This window comes from Schistocerca americana, chromosome 4 (assembly GCF_021461395.2).
Source record: "Schistocerca americana isolate TAMUIC-IGC-003095 chromosome 4, iqSchAmer2.1, whole genome shotgun sequence".
NCBI lineage: Eukaryota > Metazoa > Arthropoda > Insecta > Orthoptera > Acrididae > Schistocerca > Schistocerca americana.
The window spans coordinates 673760141-673779004 of NC_060122.1; the positions used below are offsets into that span (position 1 = coordinate 673760141).

The 18864-nt window shown below is 44.4% G+C and overlaps 1 protein-coding gene across 1 annotated transcript; it reads right to left on the reverse strand.

Annotated features, from left to right (window-relative positions):
* Window positions 1-12932: 12932 nt before the first annotated feature.
* On the reverse strand, window positions 12933-18402 carry LOC124613703 (glucose dehydrogenase [FAD, quinone]-like). Its single transcript, XM_047142421.1, has 2 exons — window positions 18082-18402; window positions 12933-14778 (listed from the first exon to the last, which is right to left on the reverse strand). Exons 1-2 carry the CDS (start codon window positions 18400-18402, stop codon window positions 13246-13248), a joined length of 1854 nt encoding a protein of 617 aa, XP_046998377.1. The 3' UTR covers window positions 12933-13245.
* Window positions 18403-18864: the final 462 nt, after the last annotated feature.

The following is an 18864-nucleotide window of genomic DNA, read 5'->3' on the forward strand; positions in this document are numbered from 1 at the left end:
TAAATCGTTTTCTTCGAGGTACTTCATAATGTTCGAATACAGTATATCTTCCAAAAGCCTACTGCAAATCGACGTTAGTGATATGGGCCTCTAATTCAGCGGATTACTCCTATTTCCCATTTTGGGTATTGGTGTGACTTGAGCAATTTTCCAGTCTTTAGGTACGGATCTTTCTGTGAGCAAGCGATTGTATATAATTGTTAAATATAGAGCTATTGTATCAGCGTACTCTAAAAGGAACCTGACTGGTATAGAATCTGGACCGGAGGCCTTGCCTTTATTAAGTGATTTATTAAATGATTTAAGCTGTTTTGCTACACCGAGGATATATACTTCTACGTTTCTCATCTTGACAGTTGTCCTTGATTGGAATTCAGGAATATTTACTTCGTCTTCTTTGGTGAAGGAGTTTCGGAAAAACGTGATTAATAACTCTGATTTAGTGGCACTGTCATCAGTGACTTCACCGCTGATGTCGCTCAGTGGAGGTATTAACTGGGTCTTGCAACTGGTGTGCATTATGTATGACAAGAATCTCTTTGGGTTTTCTGCCAGATTCTGAGACAGAATTTCATTGTGGAAATTATTAAAAGCATCTAGCTTGAAGTAAGCGCTATATTTCGAACTTCCGCAGAACTTTGCCAATCTGGACTTTACGTTTTTCTTAAATTTGCCATACTTTTATCGTTGCTTCTGACTCGTTTTGTGTACTATTGGGGATCAGTACCATCACTTATTAATTTATGTGGTATATATCTCTCAGTTGCCGTCGATAGTATCTCTTTGACATCATTCCACATATTTTCTGCCCTTACATGATCAGATCGGAAGGAGTGAAGACTGTCTCTTATAAAGGCGTTAAGAGCATTTTTATAAGCTTTTTTTTAAATTGATGTACTATGCGTTTCTTTTTGATGGTTGTGGGTGTTACGGTATTCAGCCTAGTAACAGCTACCTTGTGTTCGCTTATCCCTACATTCGTCATGATATTACCTATTTGTCCAGGATTATTTGTTGCTAAGAGGTCAAGTATGCTTTCGCAATTATTTACTCCTCGGGTGGGCTCATGAACTAATTGTTCAAAATAATTTTCTAAGAAAGCATTCACTACAATTTCGGATGACTTTTTATGCCCGTCGCCGGCTTTAAGCTTATAATTTTTCCAGCATATCGAGGACAGATTGAAGTCACCACCGACTATAATTGTGTGAGTGGGGTACCTATTTCAAAGGAGATTCAAGTTTTCTTTGAATTGTTCAGCAACTATATCTTCTGAGTCGGGGGGTCGGTAAAACGATCCAATTAATAGTTTAGTCCGACTGTCAAGTATAACCTCTACCCATACTATTTCACAGGAACTATCTACTTCAGTTTCACTACAAGGTAAACTACTTCTGACAGCAATAAATATACCACCACCAACTATATTTAAAATATCCTTTCTGAACACTGTTAGGTCGCTTGAAAAAAATTTCATTTGAACTTATTTCCGGCTTTAGCCAGCTTCCCGTACCTATTACTATTTGAGCTTCAGTGCTTTCTATTAGGGCTTGGAGCTCTGGTTCTCTCCCACCACGGCTACGACAATTTACGACTACAATACCGATAGTTTCTACAACTACCTTACTGCGTTTTACCTGCTCCCTTTTAGACGGACACCCATTCTGTGGTTTTCTGAGACCCTGTAACCTAAAAACCCGCTTAGTCGCACACAGCCCCCGCTACCCGTGTAGCCACTTCCTGTGTGTAGTGGACTCCTGACCTATTAAGCGGAACCCGGAAACCCACCACCCGAGAGCGCAAGTCAAGGAATCTGCAGCCTACACGGTCACATAACCGCCTGAGCCTCTGATTCTGAACCTCCACTCGGCTCTGCAGCAAAGGACCACAGTCGATTCTATCGACGATGCTGCAGATTGTGAGCTCCGCCCTAAAGTCGCAAGCAAGACTGGCAGTCTTTACCATTTCCGCTAGCAGCCCGAAACCAGAGGGAATCTCCTCCGATCCAAAGCCACACACGTCATTGGTACCGACATGAGCCACCACCTGCAGTTGGCTGCACCTTGTACTTGTTCCAGAAGCACCCTTTCCACATCCGGAATGACTCCCCTCGGTATGCACACGGATACCTCGCAGTTCTCTCCAGGCGTAGCACTCCATATTATTTAAGCGATAGTCAAGAAGGCCCTGAATGCTGTTAACTGGAAGAATGCCAAAGTCAGGAAGTCATAGCGACTACGTAGGTCATATGAACCTTCCTGTAAAGATTCTTGAAGAAGATACTGATTTGCCACAGGTGCACTTAGGCATGTATAGCGCTCAGTCAATGTGCCTTTTGGATGCCTGGCTACTTAACAAAATATTTTTGTTGTTGGTGCCGTCATACTAGTTGTTAGTTTGAACATAGAATTTCTGAACATACTTCATACTCCACAAGCCTGTGTACAGTGCGTGGTGGAGGACAGCTGATATGACATTAGCGATCTTCTGCCCAATTCCATCTGCATACTGAATGAGGGAAAAAGGTCTATACGGTTCTGTAAGTAACCCAAATTATTTTACTCATGATCTCTACACGAAATATATGATTGTGGCAGCAGAATGGCTGTCACTTCCCCGAATATACGTTCTCTCTATTAACTCAACAGGTTTTCGTAAAAGAAAAAGAAAAAATGTCGCCCTTTTTGCAAAGATTGCCATTTCATTTCCCCAAACATTTGTATTATACTTTCTTAAGGTCCACACCGAACTTCTAAATTCATTGGGTGTCGGTAGCAATGCCAACTTGATAAGGAGTCTAAACATTGCACCCACACTCCAGAGTTGGTTACAATAGCGTCTTCATTGCCATTTCATTTAGAGATCCATTGCACCTTCAGACAATCATTCCAACAATTTCCTTTCGTTCACCTACCATAATATTGATTTCATATGGCCATTCCACATCGCTCTGTTGAAACGTGTCAGAGTCGTTTCATCAAACTTGCATTTTAATCATCTTGCGTATTTGTATTTGTAATTTTCGTGTTGCACATCACTTATTCAGTTTACCAGCAGCCTATGGAGAAGGAATGAACCATGTGTTAGTTTATTTTGGTTATAAACATTCCCATGAATCCTATAAGTGATCACGAGTGAGTGAATACGTGTATCTGGAATTCGAACATTTCTGCAGACAACCACGTTTAGCGTGCACCCCACGCCGACCTAATCTCGTAGGAAGGTTTAGGAAAGAACGAAGGTTGGGAGCAGAGTCGCAGATAAATTTCAGGCTCGAACTTTGTCGTGTGATAGATATAATGGAACCTCTCTACCCACCACATGTTTTCGTTCTTCGGCAGGCACAACGTTTCTCTCTCTGATGGCTCCTGGGTAAGTTTACACACATGCTCTTGCAAGGTGTCTTGTTCGGTAGAGGTTACAGGTATCTCAATGTAATAGTTTAGTTACAGAAGTGTTTAATCTGTTGTATTTGGCCCCGATTATGTTACGCAAATGCTTCAAGAGCCTCTATTTTGATTCTCTCATGTAATTTGGTCCTTGAGAGTAGTCTGATGTTCACTGCTTTGTCTGATCTTGAACAATCATGTGCGTGGCCATGTTCGATGCCTTAAGCTTTACGGAATCAACCTTTGATAAATTTGCCTGTTATTAACTCACGTATTGAGCGGAAAATGTCAGTGAATTTTAACATTATTTTCTTGGTGATCCATTATTCCTGGTGCTAGGATCTATGTCCATTAGAACCCCATGCGTTCGGGATCTCACAGCTACTTAGTTGCGTTATTATGCGTCTTGTGCATACATTAAATTTTGTCCCAAACGAATATGTATGTACGCAGAGAATTACTACCCATCAATAATTTTTTATGATTTTAAACAAAATGTCGGCGACTGCATGCCTTTGATTTAACAATACCTGCGGCAGCCTTTTCTCGTTCTATGCTTGCCTTGCTAGTGGTAGAGAGTGGAACAAATCGTTGTCCGTCTCTTTTTGTTATTGTACGAATGTCCGCCAGCTTAGCTGAGTGGACAGCACACCGGCTTGTCATGCCGAGGGCCTGGGTTCTGTTCCCGGCTGCGTTGGAGATTTTCTCCGCTCAGGGACTGGGTGCTTGTGTCGTCTTCATCATCATCATCATTTCGTCCTCATCGAGGCGCAAGTCGCCGAAGTGGCGTCACCTCAAAAGACTTTCACCAAACGATCGGGTCTAACCGCCGGGAGGCTCTCGGCACCCGACATTTAATTTCATTTCATTGTGCGAATGGTCGAGAATTGTGTGATTGTACTCGCCAGTACGAACATCGATGTCACTGATTCAGGTCTGAATCCAATCCCAGCGATACACAAACCCATGTAGCTCCACATTAATATGAGGTGAATGAAACGCATATTCGATTATTCATACATGTGTGCCTCGGTTTGAACCATGAATTCTGTTTGATAAAATAATGTACTCCAAACCGTGGTTGGTGGCATTCCGATGTATTCGCTTGGATAACATCAGCATTTCCGATAAAAGGATTTTAAGACTTCGTTCCTGATTTTGCCAGCACACGTACTGTTACCCATCCACCTATCTGTACCTGCACCCAAAACATCAATACACATGCAGTACTACAACCGATGTAAAACAAACAATGAATAAAATTAAAGAGATAAAATATGAGCAAGGTAAATGCGATTTCCGTTAGGCTCTTTTTTGGTTAGACTGGCGTTATCCTTTGTGCAAACTCATAGGTTAATTTACTCTTTGGGCCAAATCTGTTGTGCCACTAGTTATTTGATGATACATGCATGTTAACCAGCGAATGTGACGTGACAGGAGGCACACATGTTTGTCAATACTTCCAGTGAAATATACACCCTTCCCTTCCAAGTAGCAAGCCTGCGTAGGACTATTTCCATAGAAGCAATCGCAATTTTTGCCCCACCGTTTTTACTGTTTACTTTCATCCCTAAGTATTTAAACGATGTGAGGTGCTGCAGATATTCACCACTAATCTTGCATCAAACTGTGTCGGGTTTTTCATGTTGTTATTGACATTATTTTTATTTTTACACCTGTAAAGAGAGATATCATTCAATACACGTAATGGAAGTCTTATTTATGTCACTTGGCATTTATTTACGTTTATCGAACTGCGATACTATTCTGCAGACACCAGCATCGACAGATAAGAAACCGGCAGTGCTACTGACACTGTATAGTAAACCGTTTGGATACATGATGGGTCCTACTACGCTTCCCTCGGATATTCCCGACCTTTAATTTCTTCCAACTGAACGTTTTCCACCCAGTAAAACATATTGGGTTACACGTTTTTTTTAAAGAGTAAAGCACCATTTGACTGTGTTTTATTATATTTATCTTCTATATTATCTAGATTTCGGTTTTTATGCCATTATCAAGTACAAAGCTAAACGTTGTCAGATCATTAATAATTGATGACAATGTGCTTGATAGTGGCATAAAAGCCGAAATCTAGATAGTACAGAAGATAAATACAGGGTGTTACAAAAAGGTATGGCCAAACTGTCAGGAAACATTACTCACACACAAATAAAGAAAAGATGTTACGTGGACATGTGTCCGGAAACGCTTAATTTCCATGTTAGAGCTCATTTTAGTTTCGTCAGTATGAACTGTACTTCCTCGATTCACCGTCAGTTGGCCCAATTGAAGGAAGGTAATGTTGACTTCGTTGCTTGTGTTGACATGCGACTCATTGCTCTACAGTACTAGCATCAAGCGCATCAGTATGTAGCATCAACAGGTTGTGTTCATCACGAACGTGGTTTTGCAGTCAGTGCAATGTTTACAAATGCAGAGTTGGCAGATGCCCGTTTGATGTATGGATTAGCACGGGGCAATAGCCGTGGCGCGGTACGTTTGTTACGTTTGTATCGATACAGATTTCCAGAATGAAGGTGTCCCGACAGGAAGACGTTCGAAGCAATTGATCGGCGTCTTAGGGAGCACGGAACATTCCAGTCTATGACTCGCGACTGGGGAAGACCTAGAACGACGAGGACACCTGCAATGGGCGAGGCAACTCTTCGTGCAGTTGACGATAACTCTAACGTCAGCGTCAGAGAAGTTGCTGCTGTACAAGGTAACGTTGACCACGTCACTGTATGGAGAGTGCTACGGGAGAACCAGTTGTTTCCGTACCATGTACAGCGTGTGCAGGCACTATCAGCAGCTGATTGGCCTCCACGGGTACACTTCTGCGAATGGTTCATCCAACAATGTGTCAATCCTCATTTCAGTGCAAATGTTCTCTTTACGGATGAGGCTTCATTCCAACGTGATCAAATTGTAAATTTTCACAATCAACATGTGTGGGCTGACGAGAATCCGCACGCAATTGTGCAATCACGTCATCAACACAGATTTTCTGTGAACGTTTAGGGAGGCATTGTTGGTGATGTCTTGATTGGGCCCCATGTTCTTCCACCTATGCTCAATGGAGCACGTAATCATGATTTCATACGGGATACTCTACCTGTGCTGCTAGATCATGTGCCTTTACAAGTACGACACAACATGTGGTTCACGCACGATGGAGCTCCTGCACATTTCAGTCGAAGTGTTCGTACGCTTCTCAATAACAGATTCGGTGACAGATGGATTAGTAGAGGCGGACCAATTCCATGGCCTCCACGCTCTCCTGACCTCAACCCTCTTGACTTTCATTTATGGGGGCATTTGAAAGCTCTTGTCTACGCACCCCGGTACCAAATGCAGAGACTCTTCGTGCTCGTATTGTGGACGGCTGTGATACAATACGCCATTCTCCAGAGCTGCATCAGCGCATCAGGGATTCCATGCGACGGAGCGTGGATGCATGTATCCTTGCTAACGGAGGACATTTTGAACGTTTCCGTAACAAAGCGCTTGAAGTTACGCTGGTACGTTCTGTTGCTGTGTGTTTCCATTCCATGACTAATGAGATTTGAAGAGAAGTAATAAAATGAGCTCTGACATGGAAAGTAAGCGTTTCCGGACACATGTCCACATAATATGTTTTCTTTCTTTGTGTCTGAGGAATGTTTCCTGAAAGTTTGGCCGTACCTTTTTGTAACAGCGTGTATAGAAATACACACTCCTTTAAAAATATTGCATGACTGTGGCTCAACTCCATCGAAAGCTTTGTACTGGGTTCTAGTAGCCAAAAATTCATCGAACCCATCACACATTAGTGAAGATGCTTCGAGTCGTATCTTGATTGATAACTGAAACTGTAATGCAATGTCAAATTCTTTCCAGATATCTGAGAATATAGAGTCTACCGGGTGAGCTGCATCTACTGTTCGCAATACACCATACTCGAAGAAGCCCAATCTCTAAAACGAGCAGAGATTCCTGAATGTCAGTCGTATAAAGTTTGCAAAATTTGAACTGCTCGAGAAATTACTTCCAAGAACATATTGTACCGAAGTCTCTATAGCTATCCATCCTAGTCGCATTACCAATGGACAGAATAAAATGAAAATTAAAACCGTGTCTACAGTCACAAATTCGCACTCCTTATGCAATTACGAGTTCTATGGTAGAGAAAATGGGCTGTATACCCTTTAATTAAACAGTTAGCAAATTTCATCTGCTTATTTACCCATTAAAAGTAGTTCTCCCGAGCCTTCTGAACCGACCGATAGCTTGTCTAAGTAGAGGACTGTCGAATGGCACGGGTGGAGCAATTTTCGTGATCACAATCATTTAATTCATAAAATACACAAGATGGTGTAAATATACAGAAATTCTAGTAACAGAAATTCAAGCCGAAACAATGGTTACGAGTAGAGACACAGGCGCTTTCCGCGGGCATAGCGTTGTCACCGCTCGGTCCGTACGTCGGCCAGTCGAACCGACCCTTAGCAGTTGGCCGCAGGGGACCTTTTGCTCTCTGACGAAGCACACAATGTGCGGGATCCGAGGTAGCAAAACTGCTGAGAGATGCCCTCTCGGCATCTATTTGTTGCAGTTCTTGGTTCGTGACCAGCAGACGCGGGATAGTTGCCACCCTACCAGCGGTACGTTTCCTTGTTTCCATCACCTTGGATGTAACAGCGCACGATTACGTTCAGTTTTAGCCAAGACTTTCGCGGAAGAATACTCGTAGCACATCTGTTCGTGATTAAGCTGCAAATGCGCTCTTTGCCCGTGAGAAATTAGCTCCACAATATCTACGAGGGATATTTCATAAATAGCGCACAAGTTGGTATTATTATGGATTGTTTGATGCTACCACAGTTAATATTACGTCAAATGTGGGTTGGTAGTTTGAGGAAGAAGTTTGTGTTCTTGTTTTTTCTCTATTTGGTGAGAGGTAGAAATGGACCCTGCAAGGGTCTCGGGTACTGTGACTGCTGAAGACAAGAGGTCGTACATCAAGATCGGAACTTCACCCGGCAAAAACCCGACAGAAATAACAGTTAGTTAAGTGAAGTTTGTGGTGAATTTACAGTAGACCGCAGTACAGTTCCATGTTGGGTTAATCGTTTTTGTGGTGGTCGTATGAGCTTAGACAATAATTGAAGACCCGAAAGGCCAAAAACATCAACTGATAAACGAAGTGTGAAACTTATAGCGGATACTGTTAAAAAAAATCACATTGCGACTTGTGGGGAACTCTCTGAAGCCACGGGAATTCCACGAACATAAGTATTCCGTATTCTGACATGTGATTTGAATAAGAGAAAAGTTTCCGAGAGGTAGCTTCCTCACTGTTTGACAGCACAATAGAGTACCATGGGGTACAAGTGTTACAGCACTTCATGTAAACCTGCGCAGGAAAATGCACAGAATCCAGCCTCAGTTGCTCGAGGCTCGGCCACTCATTCTCCACGACAATGCTCGCCCGCATATCGGATCGGTAATGTTGTAACCCAAAAACTGCGCGAATACGGATGAGACGTGTTACCGCATCCTCTGTACAGCTCAGACACGAGTCCACCGATTCGACTTGTTCCCGACGCTGAAAAAACCTAAGCATTGACGTCGTTATCTTATTCTGGAAAAGCTCTCTACCAGCGTTACCCGAGCTATTGACAGATGAACAGAAGTGGTGTACTGGAGGGAATAACAGAACGTCCGAGACGTTGGGATTCAGTCGCAGAGAAGCAGGGAGACTATATTCAAGGACTGTAGAGAGGTAATGAAAAAAACGCTAAAGTAAAAAAAAAAAAACGTGCGTATTATTATGAAATGTGCCTCGTACAGTGCTAGGACGACTGCCTCTACCTGATCGCAAAACGCGTCTATTTCTCGAAGCTTTTGCCCTTCTATTTCCATGTCCAAGCGAATAGGCGCAAGAAGTTCCACTTGTGAAGCATTTTCCATAATGGTTGTAGGGTCTGTGTCATAAAAGCAAAGTGGAAATGTTCGGACTTTTTTGTTGTTTGCGCGATTCCTGTTAACTGGTGTTGCTTGAGGCACTGCATCTAGATGTGAACTTTTGGGTAAGGAAGGTACCAATGGCATGCTCTTCTTAGTCTTTCCTTCCCTGGGAAGGATATCCTCAACTTGTGAAGCTCTCAGCAGTGAAACACTTGATGCCAGAACATACTGACTCAGCCCGATTTCGACTAATTTCTTCCTTTCATCGTTTGTTATCATTCTTCTGCACTTTCCAGAATGCTTCTTGCAAAGCGACCCACGGAACAGCCGCACGTAATTGCCGACCTCCGATCCAATGCAGTAATATTTCCCATTTTCTTCAACTTGAAAAATAATAGGTTCGTCACCGTAAGTCCTAATAGCCATTTATGGCTCATTACCTTCGCTCGTGATTGAAATACCGGAGATTCTTCTCTAATGTACTTCATCAGCACTCTCTCTAGGGACTGGACTAGTTACCATTATTTCTCTTGCGTTTTACGTTTTACACTGGATTTTTGCCCACAGCAAGCATGCGGGTCACCTGTGTCGTCCAAATTTGTGCATTGGCTAGTTCCTGCCTTCTTGTTAACGAGAATGCCTAACATTTCTATGTGTTTTCAAGAACATATACAGTTTTACTTAAACTGTCTGAATGTTACTGGTCTGCAGTCTCCTTCTGTTTCCTTCATTAATCAATTAATATTAATCGGCAATTGCAATTCCTGCTAGACGTGAAGGAGCCTGATGCTACCACGGTCCAGGGAGCAGGAGACTATCAGGTGAGGTCATTTTAATGATGGTAGGGAAGACGGTAACAGGCAGAAGATACCGCTTCCGCAATCCATACGAAGCTAACGATCTACAGAATGAAATGACAAAAGTGCTAGTTCATATGCGAAAATACTATTTATTGTGGGTAATTAGAATTTTAAAGGCAGATACACTCTAATGCATGCGTATTAACTGCCATTTGGGTTGTGAAATGTGACTCATCTTAATAAATTCAGAGTGAATAGAAAGTTATTGTAGAACTGGAAGTACGTTTGAAGTCAGTTGATTGAGAGTTGTGCATAATGTTGCTCGTTGCTCCCTTTTCTCATCAGCGCCACAAATTAGATGGGATGACAGCGGTGAAATGCTAAAGTAATAAAAACAAAGATTGTGGTGTCAGTTTCATGTTTGAGAATTGTCAAGAACAGCAAAGTGAACGAGGATATCGGGAAGGATGGCATGTGAGGCCTTGGAGGCAAACTGAGAGAAACGGAAATCTATGTCACAGGACGGAATTTCTACATCGCTGCTACCTGATTTCGACCGTGCCCCCAGAATAAGTAAACTGCTGACAAGGTGTGCCGCATCGTGAAAGACTTATTTTTAAAATTTCGGTATAACCTTTTTCAAAAGGAACCGGAAACATTGAATTCCACCATATACGTCGCACGCAGTAATCCTGACTGCCAATCACAGAAATTCGGGCTTATTAACTAGCATACCGACAGTCGTCATTATTTCCCAAGATCATCAGCGAATAAAATATCCATTACACAGCTGTCGCTGACTTGGGCTTGTGGTGTAGAACAGTGTCAGTAAAGTCCCACTTCGGTCCCCAGCACTAGCTGCACCACCTCGGTGCAGACATAGTCCTCTGAGTTCAAATGGTTCAAATGGCTCTGAGCACTATGGGACTTAACATCTATGGTCATCAGTCCCCTAGAACTTAGAACTACTTAAACCTAACTAACCTAAGGACATCACACAACACCCAGTCATCACGAGGCTGAGAAAATCCCTGACCCCGCCGGGAATCGAACCCGGGAACCCGGGCTCGGGAAGCGAGAACGCTACCGCACGACCACGAGCTGCGGACAGTCCTCTGAGGGAAAGCTGCTAAATTAGATAACACAAAGTGCGAGTCAATGGGATCAGGTTCTCGCGTATGTTGTGGCTTACTAAAGACACAGTTATAAGTGCGAGCAAAGATAAATGTAAGTCCAAGTGTCGAAATGTGAGCGTTTTCAGAACTACGATTTTAACTTTTATCTCTTAGGATATATCGAAGGTAATGAACTGGCTTATGAACTCGTTAAGTAGGCTACTGTCAACGGGTTGCTACTGAATGTTGAACACTTGTTGAAGAATTTAATCGCCTTGTAAAGGAGAGAGCAGTCTGAGTGGCAAGAAGAAGGGAACTTTACATCCAGCTTGAAGAGAAAACATTGCACAGATATATGATCTGCAATTCCACCACAGCCATGCCTTGCTTCTTATAACTGCCACAAAAAGGGATTATCCAGTATTATCAGGATGAGAGTCATTCGTGACAGTTTCCCAGTCCCTGTGCACAGGATTCATTTGTTATACTGCGACAGACATACGCCGGGAGATATTAGCAATATTATTCTCATTTGAAAAAGCACAGTGCACGCAGAGATGAGTTATAGATAAACTGTAAGTGAATGACAGCCGACTTCCACCGAATCTCTCCTATGCACCGACAGTTGACGAAAATAATGTGTATTTTTGAGGTGTGTTTTCCCAGTGTACGTTCATCTGTGACTGTATCATATTAATCTGTTATTATTATTCATTTGCAATGGATTGTGAACAATAAATTGTAACTGTCATGTTAATGTGTAGAATTGTAAGCATTCTGTGTTTTAAGTGGTAGTTTAGCTCGTATTTATTTTATGCCATACCTGTATCATTTATGGCTTAATGTTTTGTTGACCAAGACCAAATAACGTTACAAAGATACATACAACTAAGGATAAGTTGCAGTATGACACCACTTCATTCCTGTTTGTAACTACTCTTGTATTGTAAAACCCCAAAGTTCCATGTAAAACGACAGATTTTAGGTAAGTCACAGAGAACGGAGCCCACACACATGGCTCTTTTTATGCAGATCGACATTAAAGTTTCGACAGACAAAATGAAAAAAACAAGCAAAAACAGGGAACCCATCAGTGTATTTTTGGAAGTCAAAATCAGCAGCTCCTCTTAAATTACGAAGCAGGTTACTTGGTAGTCAAGTGGTTGCAACAAAGAAAGACTTTTGGTAATCATTTTCAGAGGGATCTACAAATAAATTAGACTATAAGTTTTGAGTTTGCAGTCGACTGTTGTCGATTGGACGACACATATGTGACACAGTGATTACCAAAGACTAAATGAAAGAATCCTTCAGACGGTGTATAACGAGGACAGGTCTTAATTGGAGAGGTTAACGTAAACAGGGTAGTAAATTACTAATATTTATCTCACTCAGAAATGTATGGCAACGTTAAAGAGTTGCAATGTGAACTATGTTGTAGGCATTTCATGTATTGTGATTCAACATAAAGATGTATAAAGAACAACAAGATATTACTTATAAATGTTATTTATTAATGTTTCAAAATACAAAATGAATCAATCAAAGTGAGTGAAAAAGTGCTACAATCACATATTTACAAGTTAAGTAATATTTTACTCGTAGAGTAAAATTCTTACTACATCAGTGACATCTCTTCCTAAAACTCACAAAAACTGTGACGGTTTGGAAAGGTCATATTGAATAATAAATTAGAAAAAGCAAGAACAATGTTGCCAAGAGTTGTTTGCATTAAAAAGAGATAAAGCGGAGAAATAAGGAAATATGGCAGTGTTAATGTCATACAGGGAAAGAATAAACGAATCAGATGCAGAAATGTTACGGAAAATTATGGAGTTGAGGTCATTCCACCACAAATGTCATGTACTCTTAAAGTGAGTTCTGTACCTTTACGTATCTCGTAAGTGCAGGGAGCCACTAATATCGAATTAGTCTACCATTTCAAAGCAGTCTGCGGTAAATGTTCGTGTCCATCTCGAGCGTGCTTCAGGCAGATTCCTCGGGCCAGTCTTCCTTGATGAAATCGGCCGCCCTCTCGGCCAACATGACGATGGACGAGATGGGGTTGGAGTTGGGTATGTACGGGAAGACGGAAGCGTCAACGACGCGCAGCCCAGCCACGCCGTGCACCCGGAAGCGCGGGTCTACGACGGCGGAGTCGTCGGTGGCGGGCCCCATCTTGCAGGTGCCTCCCTGGTGGTTCTCGGCGCCGGTGCTGTAGCGCACCACGCACGCCCAGTACTCGTCTGACGCGAACTCGTAGTCCTCGCAGCCGGCCGTCACCGTCGTGTCCAGCTCGAAGCCCCAGCGTTGCATCGCCTCCGTCCGTGTCATGTTGATCACCAGTTTGATGCCCTCGACCAGTATGTCCACATCGATCTGCTCAGAGAGGTAGTTGGGATAGAAGAGCGGGTAGTCGAGAGGGTTGGAGCTGCGTAGTTTCATGTAGCCCTTGCTACGTGGCATGATGTTGGTCGGTCGCGCGTCGATATATCGGCGGCCACAGTCCACGTTAACCTCTCCACTGGTGCATTCCTCCGCTAAGCCTGAGCGAGAGCAAGCCGCATTGAAACCGTCGAAGAAGATCTGCAGGTCGGGCACGCCATCAGTTGCGTACTTGGAAAGCATGAAGCCAGTTGTCTGTGTCAGACCTGTACCTGACATGGGGCCAGTGCGATTGGTGACGAATTCGTTGAGCACTTCTGTCGTCAGAGATTCGTACGAAGTATTGTTGATGTAGAAAGCCACATAACCTGACACGTGATTGTGTAGATTCTGTCCAACAGACAAGTTCTTCAGCGGCGTTATGCCGACATCCTCGAGGTCTGCCTGTGGCCCGACACCAGAAAGCATGAGTAACTGAGGAGAGCCTATGGCGCCGGCACTCAGGATGACTTCGTTGTTTGCTCGTACAGTGTGTAGGTTGTTGTTCTCGTCGAGAAACTCCACGCCAGTCGCAGTAAGGGTGTCAGGATCGATGAGAACTCTGGTAACGTGAGCATTTATTCCAACGTGCAGATTTGGGTTGCTGGCTGCAGCAGGCCTTAGGTAGAGCGCGGGTGTACTGCCTCGTAGACTGTCTTTCACCATCATCTGCGCTATGGCGACGCCCGTCTGGTTGCTGCCGGAGAGGTCTCCCGTGCGGTAGCCGAGCTCTATTCCCGCCTCCACGATGGTCTCAGCGAGCTGCGGATGGCTGGCGAAGCGCTGCACCACGAGCGGTCCTCCCGTGCCGTGGTAACCTTCGTCCATCTCGTCGGCCTCCAGGTTGTTCTCCGCTTTTATGAAGTACGGCAGCACGTCGTCGTAGCCCCAGCCCTCGTTACCAGCCGCTTCCCAACCGTCGTAGATGCTTCGGTGGCCTCGTGTGTACATCATGCCCTGCATGGCGCCGGTGCCGGCCACCATTTTGCCCCGCGGCCAGCTGCAGACGCCTCCTGTACTGAGGCACGCCTGCTCCTGCACCTCTGTCGTGTAATTCCAATCGAGCACCGTGTTCACTGCTGCTACCGCGAATGTCTGTGGAAGAAATATATTTTGTTTTATGTTGTTGGTCATAAGCATCTCCTGAGACAACTGAAACAGATTTGTGTAAGAACTTACGTAAAACACATTGTACCTGACAATCTAATATCGAATAATACAGTTATTTTGTGTCATTGAGAGAGAAAAGATAAACAACAGTATAAACATAATAGTTAAGTCAGAGATGATATTGTGACTATCTTCTGGCTATTCCATTGCATCCAAAATGGAAAGCTTAAGCAGTTTATTAATATGGCTCTACCACCTGACAGATAGTCCGTGCTATGGGTACAAAAACCGCCTGGGTGAAGGGACCCTCAGTTATACCTGCAGATTCCAGTCACTTAAAACGTCTTTGATGATTCTGTAAGTTATACAGGGTGTTACAAAATGGTACGGCCAAACTTTCAGGAAACATTCCTCACGCACAAATAAAGAAAAGATGTTATGTGGGCATGTGTCTGGAAACGCTTAATTTCCATGTTAGAGCTCAATTTAGTTTCGTGAGTATGTACTGTACTTCCTCGATTCACCGCCAGTTGGCCCAATTGAAGGAAGGTAATGTTGACTTCGGTGCCTTTACAAGTACGACACAACATGTGGTTCATGCACGATGGAGCTCCTGCACATTTCAGTCGAAGTGTTCGTACGCTTCTCAACAACAAATTCGATGACGGATGGTGATGTGTTGGCAGAAGAGCCAACACCGTTTTGCTAGAGGAGGCCGAAATGCACGCGTTTAATCTCAAGCAGACTGGCGTGAGGTCTGGAACAGGTAAAGGAGTTATACTATGAAGAAAAGAACGTTGCGGCTGGAATACTTAACTTTAATCCGTAATTGGAGAACATCGCTCTTGATGATACATAATTACAATCTCAATATAAACTGGTAATGGCGCCTTGCTAGGTCGTAGCAAATGACGTAGCTGAAGGCTATGCTAACTATCGTCTCGGCAAATGAGAGCGTATTTGTCAGTGTAGCATCGCTAGCAAAGTCGTCTGTACAACTGGGGCGAGTGCTAGGACGTGTCTCTAGACCTGCCGTGTGGCGGCGCTCGGTCTGCAATAACTGACAGTGACGACACGCGGGTCCGACGTATACTAATGGACCGCGGCCGATTTAAAGGCTACCACCTAGCAAGTGTGGTGTCTGGCGGTGACACCACAGATGGATTGGTAGAGGCGGACCAATTCCATGGCCTCCACGCTCTCCTGACCTCAACCCTCTTGACTTTCATTTTTGGGGGCATTTGAAAGCTCTTGTCTACGCAACGCCGAGACGCAATGCGTCTCACATGCCCGAGGGAGGATTCGAACCTCCGGCGGGGAGGAGCCGCGATACCTGTGACAAGATGCCTCAGACCAAGCGGCTACCCCGCGCAGTACTGAGGTAGTGCTAGCGATCGTTTCACAACTCGTTGTCATTTTACTTTGGATTCTACGAATCGGAGAGGTAGGTTATCTACGTCGAAATTTGCATCAATACAAACCACTGTGAAATACATGGCTGAAGGTACTTCCCGTTGTAATAGTTATTGGTGCTTCTTCCTGTTCTTTACACTGATGGAAAATGGGAGTAATTATTGCTAAATCCCCCTTTGGGCACTGTAATTAGTCTATTAGCTCTGAGATCCCATTAGGAGTGATACATTGGGAGTTATAGTATATTCCTAGATTTTGAAACTTCGAAAGTTTATGTCTATCTTCAAGCGTCTGCCAGGTCTTTTCTTTTCTTGTCTCCCTGACGCTGTCACATGGATCAAACAAACTGTGACCATTCAAACTACTCATCTTAAAATAGAAACGGAACGTTTCGGGAGATGGGTTCCTATTCAAAATATTGTGTACTCACTCTCGCTCTAAAATTCGTAGTAACTTGTAATAGGGATTTCCGAACACACTGTGTAATGTATGATGCAGTTGTTGTTGTGGTCTTCAGTCCGGAGACTGGTTTGACGCACTCTCCATGCTATTTAAGCACACAGTAAAGCTACATGCCATCGGGAAAAATTACGGCTGTAGTTTCCCCTTGCTTTCAGCCGTTCGCAGTACCAGCACAGCAATGCCGTTTTGGTTAGTGTTACAAGGCCAGATCAGTCAATGATACAGACTGTTGCCCCTGCAACTACTGAAAAGGCTGCTGCCCCTCTTCAGGAACCACACATTTGTCTGGTATCTCAACAGATACCCTTCCGTTGTGGTTGCACCTACGGTACGGCTATCTGTATCGCTGAAACACGCAAGCCTCCCCATCAACGGCAAGGTCCGTGGTTCATGGACGGATATGATGCAGATGTTTAACCAAATGCACTTTATACACGGTGTTACAAAAAGGTACGGCCAAATTTTCAGGAAACATTCCTCACACACAAATTAAGAAAAGATGTTATGTGGACATGTGTCCTGAAACGCGTAATTTCCATGTTACAGCTTATTTTAGTTTCGTCAGTATGTACTGTACTTCCTCGATTCACCGCCATGATTTCATACGGGATACTCAACCTGTGCTGCTAGAACATGTGCCTTTACAAGTACGACACAACATGTGGTTCATGCACGATGGAGTTCCTGCACATTTCAGTCGAGGTGTTCGTACGCTTCTCAACGACAGATTCGGTGACCGATGGATTGGTAGAGGCGGACCAATTCCACGGCCTCCACGCTCTCCTGACCTCAACCCTCTTGACCTTCATTTATGGGGTCATTTGAAAGCTCTTGTCTACGCAATCCCGGCACCAAATGTAGAGACTCTTCGTGCTCGTATTGTGGACGGCTGTGATACAATACGCCATTCTCCAGGGCTGCATCAGCGCATCAGGGATTCCATGCGACGGAGGTTGGATGCATGTATCCTCGCTAACGGAGGACATTTTGAACATTTCCTGTAACAAAGTGTTTGAAGTCGGGCTGGTACGTTCTGTTGCTGTGTGTTTCCATTCCATGATTAATGTGATTTGAAGAGAAGTAATAAAATGAGCTCTAACATGGAAAGTAAGCGTTTCCGGACACATGTCCACATAATATATTATCTTTCTTTGTGTCTGAGGAATGTTTCCTGAAAGTTTGGCCGTACCTTTTTGTAACACCCTGTATAATAAAGTTCTGAGTTCTGGCTTACTTTATTTCGATTTCCCCTCACTACATTTTTCGCTGGTGGTTTCTTCTATTTTCATATGCTGACAGTGAAACAAGTTCCAAATAAAGGTTTCGAGTGGTACTGGAGGAGACCCATCGACCAAGATATGAGCTAAGTGCACCTTAGAACAATAGCGTTTCTGCACCAGTTGGCGCACTGACCGGTATTTGCGTGGCGGTGGGCTCCTCGGGCCCCGCCTCCAGCAGCAGCACGGTCCAGTTCTGCCTCTCCGAGAGGCGGGCGGCGAGCGCGGGGCCCGCGACGCCGGCGCCGACGACGATGAAGTCGACGGCGGGCGGGTCTCCCAGCTGCGGCAGCAGCAGCTGCGCGTCGCTGCCCGCGCGCCCGCAAGGGTCGGCCAAGTCGCAGCGCGTCCGCAGCACGTACTCCACCATCGACATGAAGAGCGCGAAGCCCGCGCCGCACGTCCCCGCCAGGAACGCCGTGTCCTCGAACGCGCACTGGCAGCAGCTCACATCCATCTCGCCGTCTTAGTGTCTGTCTCACCTGCTGGACAAACAGCATGTTTCGTGGTTCAGCGTGAGGCAATCACCGTACGAAATCATTTCCTATCACTTTTAGGTTCGTCTACGTCTACATCTACGTCTACATACATACTCCGCAATCCACCATACAGTGCGTGGCGGAGGGTACCTCGTACCACAACTAGCATCTTCTCTCCATGTTCCACTCCCAAACAGAACGAGGGAAAAATGACTGCCTATATGCCTCTGTACGAGCCCTAATCTCTCTTATCTTATCTTTGTGGTCTTTCCGCGAAATGTAAGCTGGCGGCAGTAAAATTGTACTGCAGTCAGCCTCAAATGCTGGTTCTCTAAATCTCCTCAGTAGTGATTCACGAAAAGAACGCCTCCTTTCCTCTAGAGCAGAGGTCTCCAAACTACGGCCCGCGGGCCAAAACCGGCCTGCGAGAGCCGGCAAAC

Bases quoted from the DNA above. Each gene is read 5' to 3' on its own strand.
- LOC124613703 (XM_047142421.1), bottom strand. From the start codon at position 18,402: ATGGATGTGAGCTGCTGCCAGTGCGCGTTCGAGGACACGGCGTTCCTG. The intron at 14,779-18,081 runs GTCAGTGCGCCA...TTTCTTCCACAG, and splicing joins CCACCGCCACGCAAATACCG to ACATTCGCGGTAGCAGCAGT.